Source organism: Colletotrichum jinshuiense, chromosome 7, assembly GCF_051148585.1.
Source record: "Colletotrichum jinshuiense chromosome 7, complete sequence".
Lineage (NCBI taxonomy): Eukaryota > Fungi > Ascomycota > Sordariomycetes > Glomerellales > Glomerellaceae > Colletotrichum > Colletotrichum jinshuiense.
This window is the reverse complement of record NC_139314.1, coordinates 2,415,294-2,435,005: the sequence shown is the minus strand read 5'-3', so window position 1 is coordinate 2,435,005 and position 19,712 is coordinate 2,415,294. Positions and strand designations below refer to the sequence as shown.

The window sequence follows — 19,712 nt, the reverse complement described above, 5'->3', positions numbered from 1 at the left end:
GCTCACGAGCGGGGCGGCTATTCTGACATTGACCAAAAAAAGTGAAAATGAAAAACACGCTGCATGGGCCTTGGCGGAGAGGGGTCAATAAGTAAACCTGTCTTGGTCATGGCTTTGGTTGTATTTTAGCGGCAGATCACAGTCATGCCGAGGGAGAGGGTATCTAGATACAATCGACGTACAGCGTACGTGGTTCGAGACACATTAGAACTTTCCCTCTTGCACATCACTCGGTTAGTTGCAGGCCATCAACAGGCCACTTCCACCGGTGGTGCGCAGACGCTCTTGCAGGTACAGTAAATGAGGCGAGATGGACGACCCGTCATGCGCAGTGCATTTAGCTGAAGATCCAGAGCTTCTCGGTGGGGAAGTACTGATCGAGTTGTTAGCTGAACTGTATTCACGACACACGGGGACACGGAGACTCGGGGGTGTGGCTTACGTTGGCGGGCTGGTTGAAGCGGGTCTTCCTGTCGAGGGAGCTGATCTTGTCGATCTCGGCCTGGTCGAGGTCGAAGTCGGTGACGGCGAGGTTCTGGGCAAGGATGTTCTTGCGGATGGTCTTGGGGATGACAGCGAGGCCGCGCTGGGTGGCCCAGCGGAGAAGGATCTGGGAGGGCTCCTTGTTGTGCTTCTTGGCGATGCTGGTGATGGTGGGCTCCTCGAACAGGGGGACGAAGTCGGTGGCGTGCTCCATGTTGAACTCCTTGAAGCTGGCGGGGCCGAAGGTAGAGTAGGCGGTGACGGCGATGCCCTCGTTGGCGGCCAGCTTGATCAGGTCGGCCTGGACCAGGTAGGGGTGGTGCTCGATCTGGAGGGTGGCGGGGGGGATCTTGGCGTAGCGCAGGAGGTCGTAGAGGAGCTGGCCCTGGAAGTTGGAGACACCAATGCTCCTGGAGAGGCCCTTCTCGACGAGGCTCTCCATGGCAGTCCAGGTCTCCTGGATGGAGGCCTTGGACGTACGGATCTCGGACTTGCCGTCGTAGTGCCAGCCGGGGGGGTATCTGACCGAGGGGTCGACGTACTCGAGGGCGACGGGGAAGTGGATGAGGTAGAGGTCGAAGTAGTCGACGCCCCAGTCGGCGAGCTGCTTCTTGACGATGGGCTCTACGCGCTCGCCGTCGTGGAAGGTGTTCCAGAGCTTGGAGACGATGAAGAGCTCCTCACGCTTGACGAGACCCTCCTCGATGGCGCGGGCAACGCCCTGGCCGCACTCGACTTCATTGCCGTAGTCTGGAGAGGATGCATCATCAGTAACAAGTTTGTGTGGCCAAAGCCAATGGCTTGGTGTATGAAGGGGTGTAAAGTATCGGGGGGACGGGAGCGTGATCCCGGGTGTAAGTGAGCGAGTGACAGGCGACAGGCGACAGGGGGGAGGGGTTGCGGGTGGGTAGGATGGGAGGGGCGTGAGTCCGGGTGAAATGCATGGCAGGGGTTGTCTGCGGAGAGCTTTCAGGCGAAATTACAGCGTATGGGAACATCGGCGTTTCGCAGAGGCTTCACACCGATCATCCATGGTGGGGTCAAGGAGGGGTAGTTCAGTCTTCCTGAATTCGTGGAGGGGAAACCAAACAGAGAGAGACCACCGACACCAGAGCCAGTGGCAGCGGGCAACGCGTTTTTTTCCTGGAAGTCATGTGTCCAATTGTTCCATTGTCGCTCGCCTGATCGCTGCCATTGTCGCCGGAGGTCGGTTTTCTGCCAGTTTTCCATCCGCCTTGGAGGCGCGGTGATGTGTGTGCATGTGCATGTGTGTGTGTATGTTTGTATGCGTGTAGTTCTGGATTGTCTACTTACCACATGCGCCGTCAAACAGGCGGTAGCCGGCCTTGATGGCCTCGTAGACTGCGTCAGAGGCAATGGCGCCGTCGACCTTCCACAGACCGAAGCCCACTTGGGGCATGTCGTAGCCGCTGTTCAGCTTGATGTTGGGAACAGCCATTATGAAATCTGGTCGTCGTCCTTCTGGAGAGTAAAACGGAACGTTTGCAAGAGAAGAAGATTGGGGGTATCAAAGATCAATGGGACGTGACAGGACTTGGGAGAGGAGAAGAGAGGGAGAGAAGGGAGGCAGAGGGACGTTCAGGAGCAGGACGAGTAGGACGTACGTATTTATAACCCTCGCGCGCCAGGTGCTTTAATACGCGGTTGCCAGGCAGAATGCCAGACCAAATGGAAGACGAGCGATCAGGATCGCAAAGTAGACACGCCTCCTGACCTCCCCCGGCGTCGATGGCCTCCACCTGCCCCCGGCCGGCTCTACAGATTCAGACAGCCTATGGTGCCGTCACCATACAGCTTTGGCGCGGTATCAAGGGTATGGGAGGCTTGCGGCGGGGGGAAGGGACCGATAGGAAAAAGCGATACACGGGTCACCTACCCCAAAGCCAGCCAACCAGCATGAGTACTAGAGTTTGGAGCAAGCTCAGACACGCCGTCGTACCGGTACGGTGCCACATCATCGACATGAGAAATCATTGGCATGGGTAATAACACAGGCAAAGAGGGCGGCGGCCAGCTCGGCGTGGGGATGGGGTGCCCGCTGCAGAACGGGGCGCGCCCATTTGTGCGTTTAATTCAGCCTGAGGATTCCGGAAGAGCCCAGGACAAGGCCGGACTTGGGGTAATTGGAGTTCAAGCTTCCCGTCGCCGGCTGTAAGGGCCAGCGCACTTGTGAGGTTCCGTGGGAGGCCAAGAGCTGGTGAAGTAACCCAAATGCGCATGGTTGACCCGAGAAAACCCCCATGTGTGCAAAATGCTGTTGGTACACGGCGGCCATTGGATTGGCTGCGGCGGCTTTCGGGGCCCGCCACTGGCTCTGCTCATGCCGGGAAGGGGTCTTGTGTCCCCTCGAAGTCCAGGGGCCAGCCAACCGCGCCTGTCTATCAAGACTGTGCGAAAGATGCCGTGGAGTGCTATCTTTAACACAGGCTCTCATGCAGCCAGCCGAGCTCTGCAATTTACCGTGGAGAATTAGTTTGCTGTTGCTGCTGCGGAATCAAGACAGTTGCCTCACTTTTGGCCGACTTTGCTGGTCTGGGCCTTTAGGTCAGCGTCGCCGTTTCCCTCTGGGTCCCGCTAGAAACTTGCTTCAGTGGAGAACGACTTCACCCAAGACCCGATTTATTCGCATTTAGCCTAAATTCTATCCGGTGCGGCTAATTGGCTTCGTTTTTTTTCTTTCACGCTATCTGCTCCATCGCCGGCCCTTCCCTGGAGGACTTCATCCACTGTGGCCGGCACGCCGCACGACGATGTCTCTACAAGTGTAGCATGCTCGCAAGCAACTTCTGTCAGAAGCACCAATTGCACCCCAGCATCAGCACTTATGGCGGAACTGCCGCTTGCTTTACCGGCCACAACTGCACCAGATCTCCATATCGGACGGATGCTTAAGGCAGATAACACTGGACCGGACGCGGCCCGACTCTTCACGCGGAATGTCGCACTTCCCGTCGCCTCCTTCACTCATCGCCGGCGCATTTCCCGGGGCAACTCGGACCCACGTGAGCGAGCGTGTGGGGTAAATACGGACCTGACCCCCATTCGCACTTCAGCCGGGTGGGCCCAGACCCAAGACGGATCCAGATGTCATCCCGCACCGCTCCCTCGGTTGACTTTGCCCAGGTCACCGTCACCAAGTGGTGACGAAAAGGCAAGCCCGAGAGAGCTTGGACCGTACGGACCAGTGGTGTTTGTCGAAACCCTCAACTGCTTTGTTACGAGAACAATTGGAAGTCTGGCCTCTTTATGTGACACGGCCTCGAGCAGCTGCTTGCGTTGTCCATCTTCAGGGACCAGGAAGACACCTATTCAATGGCAAAGCCCTCTCGTTCACTTCGACAGGCAACTAAATGTTATCCCCAAAGACACAATGGCTCGAGTACACTCGAGCACTGCCATGTCAAATGACAAGGTGGCAAGAGAGTCGCTTCTTTGCTCTACGGGAGTAGCCTCGATCAGTTGACCTACTTTTGTTCTCGACGCTTTATCCCAAAATAACCACCCGCTCTCCTTGGCCTGACTTTGCACGTCCATGCCGTTCTTTGTGTACTGAAGATTGAGTGCCATTCCCGATGAACACAAATACTGTGAATCCCCGGCAGCATTCCCGTAGTAATGAAAAGGCTAGTACGCAACCCAGAATCCAACGCAACCATATCTATCCATAACTCGACAAAATGGCGCCAGGTCTCAAGATTACTTGGTTAGATGACCGACTTGTCCCACCCCAACGGCCTGAGTGCTCGTGCCAGGGGCCTAATGAGAAGAGGAGAGACCACAGGCGGCGGCTGAGAAACAAGACCACGGCCAATATGGCTTTCATGAGAGGGGAGCAGTATACACGCTACAACGAGCACAACAAAATCGAAAAAGTCCTTCGAGGGACAAAACTCCTCCGCCATCCAGACCCCCTGATTCAGGGGTTGTCGAATCCATTTGGAACAAAGTATTTCAACGATGCCGGTGTGGCGAACGCCGAAAAAGCATATGGCTCGGGCCCGAAGGCCAAAGGCTACGGCATCACTCTGAAGAAGATATTGGGGGCAGGTGGCTATGGAATAGCTGCGCTTGTCAAGCACAAGGATGAGAAGGGGAAGGTCACAGAGTGTGTGATGAAGCTGGAGAAGTCCCGACCACATGTCCACGACACACTTGCACAGGAAGAAAAGGCACTCACGGTAAGTATCCCCGCCCCGGTATAATCGGGATTCCTTGTTAACAGCTACAGAGATTCAAAGGTGCAAAGCACATCTTGCAATTGTTGGACATCACACGCTTCATCAAGGCCAAGAGGGACGGCGATTACAGACAGCACATGGCGTCGGCGGAAAACGATCGCAAAAGGGGGTCGAAGCCCAACCACGAGAACCAGGACAAGGATTGGTCGCTCGACAATTTCCAAAACCAGCCGATCTGCAACTTCGTCCTTGTTGAGCACGCCTCGCGTGGTGACCTGCATCTGTGGCTCAGCAAAGCCAGCCGCTGTGGAACTCGCTGGCCACAGAAAGCGATATGGCTGCTTTTCAAATGTCGTAAGTCAAGGAGCGCTCTTTAGTCGGGTGTGGCGGCTAACTGGATATTTATAGTTATCTCGGGACTCGTTGGCATGGGCTACCCCCCAAGGGTTCACCACAAGGCTGCTCACCCGGAGTGGGATCCTAACGAACCCATCAACGAGTACATCCCGCGCCATGAATGCGACCCCGAGCAGACTATCCACTTCGATCTTGATCCGAGAAACGGTAAGCTTACAGGCAAAATGCGGATTGCTTTTTCTATTGTCACAGACAGCTAACCGATTTACAGTTCTCGTGGGAAATGACAAGGAACATGGCAACATGCCTATCTTCAAGGTAGGCATTCCCCTTCGCATACTAGGACACACGTTCATGCTGACGAGCCACAGATCGCCGATTTTGGGTGCGCCCAGTTCTTCAGCGAGCTGGCTACCAAGCCCGAATACTTTACGTGAGTTTTCTTCGTTTCTCGATTCTATTTAACACGACTAACAATGCTTTCTTGACAGGAAGGAGTTTTTCTGGAAGTGTCGCTTAAGGGGGAAGAATGCTTACTACACTCCTGTAAGTAGAGCGTTGCAGCACCATTGCTTGGATGGTCCCATGACTGACAATTCCAGGAACAATTCACTGGTGAGTGGGATGGAATGACAGACTTTGTCATCAACAACAAGGTCAACGCCTTCGTCGCGAAAGACGGGACCAAGCCTTCAGTTGCTGGCAACTACGGAATGCACTCCAACATCTACCAGGTTGGTGTTATTGTTCGTACATCACCATTTCCCGCTATCTGTATTCGTTGAAGACTGACTAGGATGGCAGATATGGTGCGCCATAACCATGTGCGCGTTCAGTCCACCAGTTGTGCCCATGACATACCCGGATTTCACCGGGCCGGGAATCACCACCTACGGCGGCGCCCTCCAGCATGAGAGCTTCAATGGTATCGATCCCGAGCTTAGGAACCTCGTGCAGCTCTGTATGGCGCACAAACCGTCTGACCGGCCCACACTCAACGAGCTCATGAGCAGAATCGACGCCCGTCTCCGAGCCGACGACCTCGAATCGGGAGAAGAAGTGGCCAGATGGGCACAAGAATTTTTCTCAACGCCCCGAACCCCGGGAGACGTGGACCCGAAGCTGAAGCGATCACGCTCCGACGAGGACGACGAGGACGACGAGGGCGACTCCGCGCGGCATTCGCCCAAGCAGAAGACCCAAGGCGAGCCGCTGCTCCACGATAGATTCCGCGCGCCAACCGAACCGGCGGCTGGCTTCCTGCCGCGACATCCTTCGATGGAACAGGCTGCGCGGAACCTGCTGCCCCCGATTCCCAGATACGATTCCAGCGTCTACCTCGAGGCTCGGGCCTCGCAGCGGCCACCTGCACCGCCATCGGAGATGATCTTCGAGGCCTTTAAAGACGCCGACCCGGACTATAGCGTTCCTTTCAACCGTCCACAGTGGGGCATTCCCGGCACGGTGATGCCCTCGCGGGGTGCGCCCCCGTCCGATTCGGGACATCTGCAGTTTCCACAACAGCGGGAGCAGCAGCAGCAGGAGCAGCCACCTCCACGGAAATAAGCGAAGGTAGACTGAAGTAGCGGGCCAATGAAGGATCCGGTGAACTGCCACAACCAGGGGGCCCTGGGACAATGTAAGGTTCGATGACAAAAGAGCAACGGCGGCTGGTTTCCCGCATTCTCCTCGCGGCTCACAAGTCCTCGCGCGGAGGACCTGTGACGATGACTGATGGCTTGTGCTCGGAAGACAACGGAATTGCACCGAGAGGTTTCCCAGCCGCATCCGACGCGGATTATAGACTGGTTGGCGCTCTCGGCGTTCGGTTTGGTCTTTGGTTTGGCGATGCAGCGTGGCGTCGGGGGAGGGCGGACGAGGATAGACGGCCGCAAGGGCCCACGGGACGATACAAACTAGACGAGTAAAGAAAGGACTGATCAAAGTGTTTTGTTGTGAATGCAGGGTATCTTTTTTTGGTATCTAAAGTTATAAAAATGTAATGCCCGTGGATCAACATCTCACAAAGCCCCAACCCGTTCCGAAACTCCGCGCATATGAACCAAATATGGTAAGGCCAACAAAGAAAGAAAAAAAATAAAACAACCAAACGAGAAAGGGAGAGGGCGGAAATCCCCAGTCCCAAATATACACAAGAAGGATGATTTTCGCAACGACGACAAAGGCCTCAGGCCTCCCACTCCTTGCTGCGCTTCTCCGGCACCTCGAGCCCGTAGTTGGTGTACAGGCACCGGCACTGCTCGTGGCCCGGCGCGACCTTGACCTCTTTCCCGGCGAGGTCCTTGCAATCCGGGCCTCCGCTCTTGATCTGCTCGATCTGGACCTGGCCGGGCCAGGTGGCCCAGTTGCTGCTGCCGTCGGGGCTCGCGGCGGCGGTGGCGTTCGCCCCCGGCCGGGCGGCGACGGGCGTGGTGGTGTTCCGCCTCGTCCACAGCGTGGCGCGGAACACGGTGTTGGAGAAGGTGCACGACGCGGCGGTGGTGTTGGAGGTCGAGGCGACGGTCTTGGGGATGGAGAAGTTGAAGACGAGGCGCTCGTTGTACGAGTTGCCCTCGAGCAGCACCATCGTCTGGTTGGCGAACTGCGGGGCCACGGAGCTCGGCGACGACGACGAGACCTGGTACGTGTACGAGTTGCGCGGCGCGATGGTCCAGAAGAATGTCGCGATAGAGCCGTTGGACGACTGGTCGTACATCTGGTACGGGTAGCAGCGCCAGGTCGCGGGGTCCGAGGTGCAGCCCGTGCTGGACTCCAGGAGGACTGTGTTGAAGGCGAAGGAGCCCGAGGGGAAGAGGTTTGAAGGGACCGGAGTGTCGTTGGAAGCTGCGGGGGATCTGGAGATGTTGTTAGTTCTGCCCGGTGTGTAAGTGGGGTGTGGGGATAACGTACTGCTTGCGCAACCCGATGGTGAGGCCTATCGACAAGCCCACGACGAGACCGACGGCGATGATGGCGATGATGGTAAGACGGTACCAGTTTCTGCGGCGGGCAATCCACTCCGGGTCCTCCAGCTTCTCCGAGGGTGCCGTCGGGCCGACGGGCGTTGTGATGGGGAGGAGCTTGGCATCCGCCCTGTACGAGTTCCTGGGCGTGGAGGCGCCCGAGCTCGGCCGGCTGCCGCTGTTGCTGTTGCTGAGAAGGCTGCGGGTGCTGATGGTGCTCCCGGTGCTGTCGCGGGACGTGCTGCGGGAGTAGGCGGGGGGAGGGTAGGTCGGGTACGGGAAGGGGGGTCGCGGGACAGGCAGGCGAGCGTATTTCTGTTGCCTTGTGCTGCGGGAGTGCGGAGGCGAGGACCTGTATGAGCTGGGCGGGAGGGAGTCGTCTTCTACGATGATGGACATGCGTCTGACTGACGGATAGGCAGTGCGGCTTGAAACCGACGAGAAGGGCGAATTGGCCATCTTTGTCCGGTTCGAGTAGGCGAAGGTCTTTGGTGCGTTCAGTGGTTCCCGTGTAAGTGATTGGTGTGACCTTTTTACACAACACAGCCAACGATGGGCAATATGATTCTGCCCAAGTGAGAGAAGGGCGAGGCGATATCACAAGTACTCTTGTCTAGAGATGATTATTAGAAAGGAATGACAGATATCAAGACAATCGTGTTTGAGGGAATTGAGTTTCTTGGTTTGCAATGGAGATCGGTATTCAAAGTGATGGACTCGAAACCATCGCAGGCATCAGACTTGATATAAGCATCTAGGGACCCGGGCAGAACGGGTATCGAAAACACCGCATGGCGCTAGGTGCTGTTTATTTTTTTCCTGCGCTGGCGATTCCGCCGAAGCCGCGGGACAAAGGACGACAGTCTTGACAGTTGGTTTACGGGGCGACGATGAAGGAACCCTCGACTGGTCGAAACAGACAAAGGGGCAGGTGGGGGAGGGCAGCAAAGAACGCTGCGTTTGAGGATTCGTACCCCGAAAAGCTTGGCCTAACGAGACTCCGACCAAGAGCTTTCGCCGCAGTGGGGAAAATGGAAGACGTCGTCTAGGCCTCTCCATGCGGGCACATGGCCGAGTGGCACATGGCATGTCCGAAGGCTGTGGCGCCGAACATGCAGGACACGACGTACGGTGCGTGGCAATGCCATGCGCTGGCTCTCCAGCTGAGTCCTGGCTCTCTCCGAACCGGGACACTCTGCAGGAAATCTGCATACTATGTATAATGAGGGCACAGTTCTAGGATCTACGGCGGGAAGAGCTTCGTTCCGAGCAAGGATGGTAGACGCGATGCAACATGGGTTGTTGGATGTGGCATATTTTGCGGCTGTCAGCCACGCCCGCCGCAAGGGTACCTCGGAACACCATCAAGAGCTTGGCACTAAAATGTATTATGGGAAGAAGAAGAAAAGGCTGGAGGCGGATAAAGACGGCCAAATCCAACATGAGTAGCGAAGGAACCGTGAAGGGAAACAATGGAAGAAGTGTCGATGTCAGAAAACGAACGCTACGAGAAATCGGAGCCGCGGCAGCCTAGCAAATAGTTTCAGCGATAGTGGCAGTCCGCCTGAGGCCGTCATTGGTCGACAAAGCTGAGAATAAGACACTGCTAACCACTTCGAGGTATGAACGACAAGGGAAGCCCGAGTATTAGTTCGATGGCGCAAAGCCTCGAATCTTGGCCCAGTTGGGGGGCACCGGGGGGGGGAATCGAGCTTCAAAAGCCTGGCTGTTCGGCACTGGAGTTCATCAGCAAGCAGAGCGAAAGTTCGGACGGACGGTCCCGCTTTTGAGATTTGGCCGTATTGGGCCTGGGTCCAGTGGTTTTGTCACGACGGTGTTCGTTGACAGCGGGACCCTCATCGTCAGTTCGGACGGGAAATCCGGGTTAGCGCAAAAGCTCGGAGAGGACATCCACTTTGCATTTTGCACGGTGAAGCAGGAGGTGTCGTGGGGGCGTGATAGCGATACTCGAACCCACAAGGCCGAAATGGCGATCTGCGCAATGTATGCAGATGTGCAGATTGCCTTGTGATGAGGGAATGTACGTGCAAATTTGAATTGGTGCTGAAGCCACTAACATCGCGTGATCTATGAGTAGATTGCTGGTATTGTGGCTTTTCTTCTTCTTCTCTAACGTGATGCAAATCATTCTCCTTGCCAAATGGCCCGATAGGTGTATCCTGTAGTCGTACAGCAGAAGTCCGATTGGCCCTCCAATCCCACTTCAAGCATCACCCTGCACTTCCTCCTTGCCCTTTCCCTTCTCGTTCGACGCGTCGTTCTCACTCTCTGCGTAAGAGGGAGGATCCAGGGAGTCACCGCTGGCCACCCACACGCGCGAGAGCTCTTCCTCAATTTCCTGCCGTCTCGCCTTCCACGTCTCCACCTGCTCGAGCCGTTCGCGGAGATCCTGCAGCTCTTTCTCGACCTGCATCTTCTCCCGCTCCGTTCCAATTCTCTCAAACTCCCACTCGTCACCTCGTTCGCCCATTCCAAGAATGAGGTTGTAAGTGTGGTACTTCTTGAGTGACGCGCGTGTAGAGATTGTGATGAGGGCTGTTCACATTTAGATCCTGCAATACCGAGGGGTTTGGTCAAACTTACTGATGCCCTTCTCCTTGCACACCTCGTAGAGCAAACCCTCGACGTCCTGAGACACGGCGCTGGTGCCCTCGTCGAGAATCGCGAACTGAGGCTCGTGATACAGAATGCGAGCAAAGCCCATTCGCTGCTTCTCGCCACCGCTAAGAACATCCTTCCACTCCTTGCGAGTATCCCAGCCGCCCTCGCGGTCGGGGAGATATCCGAGACGAGCATCTTCCAGGATGCGCTTCAGGTCATCTTCGGACTTCCTCTTCTCACGCATATCGTGATGACCATCTGGGTAGATGACCTGGTCACGTAGGGTGCCAATGCTAAGGTATGGCCGCTGCGGCAAGAACATGACGCCATCTTGGCCAATATCCTTTGGCCGACTGACAAGTCCACGGTACACTGGCCATAGCCCGGCAAGAATACGAGCAATCGCCGTCTTGCCAACACCGTTAGGTCCAGAGATCTAGGCATATTAGTCAGTGTTCTAGGCCACTTATCAGTTCGACTTACCAGCAGATGCTCTCCTCGCCTGACAACCATCGAGAGTGAATCCATCAGCTCCTCGCCGCCATTGGGCCAAAGCGCCGGTGCAGCCACAGGGACGTTCTCGAATCGAACGCCGTCGAATCCTTTCTGGATCGTTCCCTGGACATCCGAAAGGGAGTACAGCTCATTCTGCTTTCCGCGGAGGTAGTACGCGTCTGCGTGAACTCGGTGGAGGGTCGAGATCAGAGTGTACACTCGGCTAGTATAGCCTGCAAGCTCAGAGAGGTCCTTGATGGAGTACATCATCCTACCGCCGGCATCTGCCAGTGACAGCATGAGGCGCTTGTTGGTGATGAACTCCTTCATACGGCCACGCTCCCTACTGCCCTTGGCAGCGGTCTCGGCCAATTCAGCGGCGCCGCCAAGACCACCCCACGCGGGAAGGAATACTGGCAGCGACGACAGCAGGTAGCCATACGCACTCCAGCTGTACTTCAGAATGAAGTCCTCGAGCATGTTGTATCGGATCTTGAGCATGTAAATGCCCTCCATCCAGTTCTTTAGGGATTTGAACTCCTTGTTGAGGAACTGCTTCTCCATGTCGGCACCTCCATAAAACGCAATCTCCTCGGCATTGGCAATCAGGCGAGCATGCAGACTCCTGAAGTCTCCCTCTTTGCGGCCCTCCACCGCCTTGAGCTTGCCAAACGGAGGCGAGAGGCGGCGCAGTATGCTTGCTGTCAAGAAGTAGTTGCTCAGAAGGCCTGTGAGGGCTAGTGGGCCTAGGGAGCGGAAGAGCTGGTAGTTGAACACGCAGAGGTCGACGAACGGCTTGCCAAGCGACGAGTACAGGTTCGCGGCGGCGGCGCAAAAGAGGGTCAGATCCTGTGTGATGAACTGATCCGCACCCTGACCGACACCTCCGTCCAAGTTGGAAAGTTTATAGTAGTTCAAATTGTCGTTTAGGTAGAGATCGTGGATGTATCGAGTAAGGCGAGTTCTAAAGGCGATGGAGACCTTGGACTCCAGGAACTTGATCATCGCATTGGTGTACGACGCAAAGCCACCGAGGCCGCACCACTGTGGTCCCTATTAGCAATAAACACGGTTTTGGATTTTTTATGACATGACTGACCTTTACCAAACCCCAAAGGAAGTTCTTTCCATGTCCGGCAACCAGATCCCGCACAATCTCACCGTCGAGCCGGGCAACAACGAGGGACAGGTACGTGCGAAGCATCAGGAAGACGCTATGGCTCAAGAGTAATCCAGCCTCTTTACTAGACCATCTCGGGATCATGATGCTCATCAAACTTAGGAATTGATGCAGGAAAGCCAGATTGAGCCCAGGCTTGGTCTGCGCCGCGGGGACGGTGCCATCGCCAAGGCCAGACACTCGCGGCGGGTTAAGGAACAGCCGGCGATGCGCTTCGAATGTCAGTGGCTTCGTCGTCTGAATGACAACCTTGGAAGTGCTGTCTTTGTAGGGGACGTATATTGTGCGGGAGCCGTCCTTGTTGTGCAGCCACGAGTTCGTTCGGACGAGCTTGCGGCCCTGCTCCTTCTCCTCGCGCCGGCGCCTCCACCACCGCCTGCCACCGGCGGCGCTGAGTACGATGGATGCGGCAAGGGCAAGTGTTCCAAGCATGCGGGTTGTACGGGATGTGTTCCGGAGGCGGGTGCGGATGAGGTTCGAGTACTTTTCGAGGAAGGCGGCGATGGCCTCCTCAGCGGCCGACTGGCGCAGGGTCGATTGTTCGGCCATTGCGACGGCTGAAGGCGATGTTGATGGTTACGATGGGTGATGGTGGTGGGGATCGAGGCGCGCAAGCTCGCCGCGGGTAGGATGCCGCTACGAATGCGCAGCCATTACAAGATGGGCGAGTTGCTGTTGCGGAATGTGCGACTGCCTTGCCGTTGAAAGGAGGGGAACAGGGTGCAGTGCAATTGAAGAGACGTGTGTTCGTTGCTGACGGACTATCCTGGCCTTGTGCGTCGTCAAGAGTCCAACCGGGCACGTGGTCGCATTGGCGGTCCGAGTCGTTTGTTGTTGGAGAAGGATGGGTTTGGGGCCGCTGGCTCGTGATCGCATTACGACATGTGAATGCCGGTGGCAGTGGAGTTCCGAGGCACTGCCAGCACCCGAACCGGTGGATAACTTGGGGAAAGCTGGGCAGGCTGCTGGGTTCTCCACTGAAGGGGACAGCCGCCGAGAGCCGAGAACTCTCAGGCCTGTGAGTGGCTGGTTCCGGCGGGAATGACGCTAACCGACCAGGATCCTAGGTGCTTGAGCGAATGGCAAACCAGACGACAACCCCCAGATGTGGGGGAGCCGGAGGGCAGTTGTTTGGTCACATGATACAAGATTTGATCCGAACTTGAGGGGTCTGGGGTAATGGAAAACTAGCGGTAATTATTTGTCTACGATTCATCGATCTTGACGATCCGTGCCCCGGGGGATTTTGTGCACAGTTTGTGGTGAAGGTTGTGATGGTGGCTCAGGCATCTTTGCAGGAGCAGTTTTTTTGACATGAAAACCCAAGGGGTTGACTACATTAGAGCCGCCCGGCCAACCATAAATAAGCACACCATTGCATGACGCCAATATTGGGATTGATGGACTGCTTGGCTTTTCTTACATGCGTTGGGTGATTTTGATAATGGTCGTTGAGGGAAAGTGACTAACACCAATGAGGTGATACTTAAAGGGCGCTCTCAAGCAAGTGTCCTAGCCGTGAAAACCCGAGTGAGAATTCGGTTCGCATGGATTTTCTCTTTCCACTGTTTTATTGGCCGCCAATATGCAGATACAGTCAAATTCCTAGTCAAAATTCCGCTTCAAATGCTTTGAAAGGTGGTGGGTGGCTTAAGGTGAGTCAACAGACGCAAGATCAAAGAGCGGCAGAGGCTAAACTTGAAGTTGAAACTCACCAGTTTGCGCAATACGTCAAATCGCTTCGACCGTCAAACTTGAAACGTTGTCTTTTCTGTTTTCTTCTTTTGCTTCGCTGAACTGCACAAGCAATGCAAGTGTTTGGGACATACAAAGGCCGAGCAGTTACCTCCCTGACTCAACGGAAACAAGCCACAATGAATACCCGAGATGCCATTGCAGATAAAAGCAACGCGGGTAAGACTGCATACATCGTAGCAGAATGAAAGCCGGTGTCCTTGACCCAAAAGGGGGGGGGGAACAAGGAGTCTGCTGCAAATCGGGTCACAACCGCTGCGGCCCAGCTTACTTTCCCAAAACAACGTGACCCGAGGTACTTTTTGTCATCTCCAACGCGTGCCTCCAACAAGGATCCAGGAGAGTACCAACGCTCCGTCGACGATCTTGTATAAGACTAGCGGAAATATTGCGGGTGTCCGGACACACTTCGCACAACAATCGTCGCAGCACGCAAAGTCAACAGCCAAGGGACGAAACGATTTCAACGGGCCTCGTTTCCCGCCACTGCCTACAAGAATCCAGTCATCATGGAGAGCGACGACGGACATCCCGAACCCTACTTGGAACATCACGCAGACATCGCATCAGCGGAGAGACAGGCCGAGATTATCGAACAGATATGGGCATTATACAATGCTGGTGTACCCCTTTTCACCAGGGACCAGCTGGTCACCCTTGAAGAGCAGATAGCCACAAAACCCTCCGTCCTCGAGATACCCGGAATGAACGGTAAGATAACCCGGGATGCTTGTATATGGGAACGGAGAAAAGACTTGTGAGTGTGAATGAGCCAGACCATAAGGATTGGGTTGCTGATCTGCAAGGGCTCAGGGAACCCCGGGTTCACTACCGCAATATCCAATGCCTCGTCAACGGACTAATCCCGGGTGAACGGATGCGCATCCCAACAGCCTTTTGTTCGGCCTATGTTGGTTTTTTCCATCCGCAGATAATATCGTCGTCTTCTGACAACGACGTGGAGGCGGTCCAGACGTCGTTTGAGGAGTACGAGCGAGCATGGCTCCGCAGCCAGACATGCCAATCCCTCACGATGATGCTGTCTTCGGTGCCCCTTCCAAAGGAAGTGACCAAGGTCGTATGTTTTGGCTTGGGCGAGCTTTTTCCGGAGCGCGAACCCTCCAATAGCCGCCGATGCACGCAGCTTGCCGCTGCCCTCACCATGGCTCGGGTCTTGAACCAACGGACTGGCCGAAGCATCCGGTGCTATTCACAAGAACCGAGATACAGCCAAGTGTGCCGGAAGGTTCTCGGGCGCCTCGGGTTCACCGTACTTGACGGCGCCAAGGGCTTCCTCGAAGTCGACAACTCGACGCTGGTGTTCACCAGCTGCCCGGACGTGCCAGTCAAACAGATTGTTACCGAGCTAGCCAGGCCGGCCATGATCATTTGGAACACCGCCGTGCCCGTCGAGGAAGAGAGAACGGAGTGGGAGCTTATGGAGTGGGACGGCGAGAAAATCATGACCGCGTAGGTTCTACACCATGCCGAGGGGGTTCGCGGTTGACGGCTAACGAGAGCTCTTGCAGACCGTATAGCACGGATCCCGACTCGCCACGTACGCGGAAGATGTTGCAGGACGAGTACACGTCATACCCCTTCCCCGAGGATCTAGAGCATTTCAGTATGCTGGATATCCACGTCAGAAAGGTATAGGGCCCGGGCTGCATTCGAGCGCGGCAATTGAAAGGGGCAAGTTAAATTTGAGCCATACTGAAACGAGCCAGCCTGCCTTTCCGCCACTGTCATTTCTCCGAAGCAAGACGCATTGCCAAAACTCCGTCTCGTTCATGTGTCCCCATGGAAAGAGGGCAGGCGAGGCGACTCTGGGAGAGACATTAGGCGGTGAGCGAAGCGGACGGGGCTAGTCAAGAAAGGGTGAAGCGGACAGACGAGCATGACGGAGGGGTCTTGTGATATCATGGCATTCTTGCACGACTTCTTTAGAGGTGTGCATCGGATGACTAGAGGAAAAGGGCGAAAAGCATGATGTACGGTGAACAAGGAGCGGTCTCAAGTTACGGTTCATGGGCACGGGAGCCTGCGGGGGTTAGCGGCATGTCCGGTCGGCGGCCGGCCCCGACGTTTGCGGGGGGTTAATGTGAACATGTCTCTGGACCATCACATGGTAGGGCAGAGCGAACATCCCATTGCCGTCCATAAAGTGCTTGCACAATTCTCCGACATGGGGTGTGAGCAATCTTGCGAGGAAACCAGTGCTCCAAAGGTATGACGATGATGGAGGCCTAGAAACAAATAGCATCGTGATATCTAGGCCAGGGCCTCCCCACAGCATCTCCAAACGGCGGCCATCGATGGCCGTGTGTTTGTTCTACGAGGTGATGTACGATGGATGTACCCAGGGCCCCAAAACAGGTTGCACAAAAGAAGCACCCCACAGCCGGCCCTTCACACACACGCAGCAGCACAAGGGGGGGGACACACCCGCCACGACGAGCTTCTTTTTTTTGGGCTCGCAGGTTGGCTTGGATTTCGGAAACCACTGACGCACTTTTGGTGTCTGTCATCCAATGTGCGTCTGTCCGTGCCTGCACGCGCGGCGGGACATGCAGCCGAGGCCGGTTCCGTCAAAGCAGACGCACGGCGTGTTCTACCTTCTGGTGTCGAACTGTCGAGACCGCTGGACCGGACAGGCGGATCGAGCCGCTGGGAGTCTTGATTGGGGACGTCGCGCCCACAACTGAAAGAAGAAAGCTCCGTCTCGTCTCAGGCAGAGGGTCCTGGAAGACGGAATCGGTGGAAGACCGACAACCCACGTTGCGTTGGAAACGGGCATCCTGGCGATTCCTGACATTTTCGTAGCGGGTGTGGAATCGGGAAGTCCTTCCCCACGGCGGTATTGCCTCTTTGCATCCGCCCCCCCCTGCGCGGTGCCTGAGTGGCTCCTCCCTGGGTGATGCAGTGGGATGGGACGGATTTGGGTGGTGCATGAGGGTGCTGCCCAACCAGATCCGTCACTCTATCCAGCGGTAACATGGCCAATCAGTGCGAGGCGTCCGGGAGGTCTGCAACTCCACTCTTTGCGAGATGCCTCCCGTGCGTCGCTGGTTGGCTGAGTTGGTTTTTTTTTGCATCTTTGGGGGTTCGGGGGCGGGTTGGAGATTCTGTGGACTTTGAGAGGCGACTTGAGTTGGACGACGACGCAGGAGGCGGGTGCTCATTCGAGGTGACGAGTTGAGGCAGAAGTGCGAAATGGGTTCGCCGTCGACGCCAAGGAGAGGGGGGGGGAGCCCGGCTCGCAAGAGTACGGCGGGAAATGTCAGACCGGCAGGGCGACATGGATGAGGCAAACTCGAGCCGCCAATATTTCTCATGCACCAAGGTTTGGCAGCTGGCATCTGGCCAGAAGTGACTGCAGCAGCTACCTATTAGTTGCACATCACATCTCCGAGCCGTCTCTCTTGTCGCCCTGCTCTGCTCTGGAGAGAGTCTGGACCCCCAATAAACACACCGTCCACCCACTCGCTCACCTACCTATGCATTACTTACCCGCCCGAGTCGTCGCCACTAAAACGTGCTAGGTGTTCGAGACTGGGGGGCCTTCTCCTGCACGGCTGCACGGCTAACAATGGTGTCGCGGCCGGGACTCGACTCGACGGGGGCCCGGCGCATGGAAGGTGAACCGCCCGGCTGACCTTGCCCTGTCTGGTCCGGCGTTAGACCAGACGCTCCCAGCAGCGACGGCGGCGGCAGCATCCACTTGCACGCGGGCTTACTATGCACACTCTGAAGCTACCTGGACCAAGGCGCCCAAATTTCGAACCAGGAAGTACCAGGCTTACATTTTTTTCCTTTCCCTTTCCCTCCCAGACAGGGGAGGGGAGGCATCCGACGTGACGAGTGCTTTCAGTAAGCATCAGACTCAGGCTCAGACGGCGCCGCTGAGTGGCCCACTCGCGAAGTCAGACAAGTCTCCTCAGAATGTCTCTCTGCAGAGCCAGGCTTTCTGATGTGCTCCTGACGGGGCGGTGGGCTTTGTTGTTTCTGTCTCTGGAATTGTTCTGAGGGCGTAATTTATTTATGGGTCTGTGGCCTTGAAGAATAGAAGACCAGAAAAAAAAAACGAAATGACGGAACTGGGATGCCGGGCGATGGGTTCAAATTCAACAAAGAGGCTAGGGGGACACGAGGCAATCTCTACGCAGTACGGATAGACACGCGCAGCTCTTTCACCCCCAAGAGGCATTCCCAGGAACGGACTGGGTGTGTGTGCCGGGCCCTCTCATCATCTCCTTGCCTGCCTGCGGCTGGACGGGACGCCCACGACACGACGGCTAATAAATACATTGACAGACTAGATAGAATAGATACTATTGCTACCCGGTCCCTCCAGCAGCAGAGCATCGAGGTGGTACGCAGCTGCCGGCCCCAGTCCCCAGTCCCCAGTCCCCAGTTCCCAGTCCGAGTGGCAGACCCATCTCTCTCTTGTCCATTGTTGGGTTGCGCGCCTCCTACTGGGCCAATTTCAGACGCTGGCTCTGGCCTCTAGCTGCTGTGAGAGTGTGATGGCCGGGATGGAACCTCTCTGTGTTCCCACCATGGAGATTTCTGTAATATGAGCTTGGCGGGCAGCCATTGAGAATGGGAGATGAGACATGGCGTCTGATAGTCGTCTGGTCTCCAGCACAGTGCGTGCGGCCCGTGCTGGCCCTGCCCCCGTCGGGGCCATCAATGCCAGAAGACGTCACACTTGCCAATGCCACCCTGGCGGAAATTGCACTACTTTGCATTACCCGCTGCACAAGGTTGACAGTACGAGCCCCTCCCGTCAACTGTGGCCCTTGATGGGTCCCCTATCGCGCCCCATCTCCCAGCCCGGCCTCTGCTTAACCAGGACGGGATGGGCTAATCTCACCGGGAAATCCACCCACACCCTCCAGCGTCGCTCCAAGCACCAAAGTCTGTTCCCCCCCCCCCAGTCTCGACCTGCAACCCCCCAGCTTCTCTGCGCCTGTTCTGTTCCACACGGACCAGCACCTGGCCGAACCCCATCCAAGTGTTGCTTTCAAAGGCAAATCATCTCGCTTGCGCCTTTGACGCTCTTTCAGCCTCTGATACGTCTGCCATCTGCTCTTCTCCCCCTCGCGCCTTGTCTTTCAGTGGCCTTGGTTGCTTGGTTGCTTGGTTGCTCTGCTCTACTCTGCTCTGCTCAGCTCTGCTCGTTTGCTCCCCTCCTCCCCCCGTTTCCCCTTCTCCTTGCAAGCTCGCCCGCCGCGCTCCATTCTTCCCTCGTCCTTTCACGCATCATCACCCAGACCAACCCGTCCTGTCCTCGGCCGGCCTCGTTTCTCCCCCGTCAAGTCCTCGAGCGAGATTCCATACCCGCCTAACATACCTCTTTGAAAATCGCCCATTCTCTTGTTACAGCGAACCTTAATTCTTTCCGCAAATCTTGTTGTTCCCTGCAACCGCTCGCTCTTTTTGCCCACTTTTCTCCATCTGATTCGACCGCCGCTGGCTGACCAGGACCGACTCCAACTGACACTGGCCGCCGTAACCACCCCCCCAGCCCAGCCCAGCCACTTTGCCTCGCCCACCCAAGTCATTCCATTGGCGCCGCTTCCTGCGCGACCGAGCCCAAACCATCTTCCATTCTCCGCGTTCGACCGACGACTTCACACCGGACGTCGCCCTTCC

At 56.3% G+C, this 19,712-nt stretch overlaps 5 protein-coding genes across 5 annotated transcripts; 2 read left to right on the top strand and 3 right to left on the bottom strand.

The window, feature by feature from the left end:
- Nucleotides 1–337: 337 nt before the first annotated feature.
- EsH8_VII_000632 (NADP-dependent oxidoreductase domain-containing protein) lies at nt 338–1,942 on the bottom strand (the record flags this gene model as incomplete). The annotated part of the gene is made up of 3 exons (XM_083270765.1): nt 338–373; nt 443–1,233; nt 1,798–1,942. 3 exons carry the CDS (start codon nt 1,940–1,942, stop codon nt 338–340), a joined length of 972 nt encoding a protein of 323 aa, XP_083128322.1.
- Nucleotides 1,943–4,181: 2,239 nt separating this feature from the next.
- EsH8_VII_000631 (uncharacterized protein) lies at nt 4,182–6,605 on the top strand (the record flags this gene model as incomplete). The annotated part of the gene is made up of 8 exons (XM_083270764.1): nt 4,182–4,682; nt 4,733–5,036; nt 5,091–5,246; nt 5,311–5,357; nt 5,411–5,472; nt 5,531–5,585; nt 5,642–5,773; nt 5,844–6,605. The coding sequence occupies 8 exons, from the start codon at nt 4,182–4,184 to the stop codon at nt 6,603–6,605; spliced, it is 2,019 nt and encodes a 672-aa protein (XP_083128321.1).
- A 622-nt stretch (nt 6,606–7,227) lies between these two features.
- Nucleotides 7,228–8,461, bottom strand: EsH8_VII_000630 (uncharacterized protein; the record flags this gene model as incomplete). Its single annotated transcript, XM_083270763.1, has 2 exons — nt 7,228–7,894; nt 7,950–8,461. The coding sequence occupies 2 exons, from the start codon at nt 8,459–8,461 to the stop codon at nt 7,228–7,230; spliced, it is 1,179 nt and encodes a 392-aa protein (XP_083128320.1).
- A 1,765-nt stretch (nt 8,462–10,226) lies between these two features.
- Nucleotides 10,227–12,848, bottom strand: EsH8_VII_000629 (ABC transporter transmembrane region 2-domain-containing protein; the record flags this gene model as incomplete). The annotated part of the gene is made up of 4 exons (XM_083270762.1): nt 10,227–10,558; nt 10,607–11,060; nt 11,108–12,163; nt 12,219–12,848. 4 exons carry the CDS (start codon nt 12,846–12,848, stop codon nt 10,227–10,229), a joined length of 2,472 nt encoding a protein of 823 aa, XP_083128319.1.
- A 1,715-nt stretch (nt 12,849–14,563) lies between these two features.
- EsH8_VII_000628 (SRR1 family protein) lies at nt 14,564–15,710 on the top strand (the record flags this gene model as incomplete). Its single annotated transcript, XM_083270761.1, has 3 exons — nt 14,564–14,765; nt 14,831–15,524; nt 15,584–15,710. The coding sequence occupies 3 exons, from the start codon at nt 14,564–14,566 to the stop codon at nt 15,708–15,710; spliced, it is 1,023 nt and encodes a 340-aa protein (XP_083128318.1).
- Between the last annotated feature and the right edge of the window lie 4,002 nt (nt 15,711–19,712).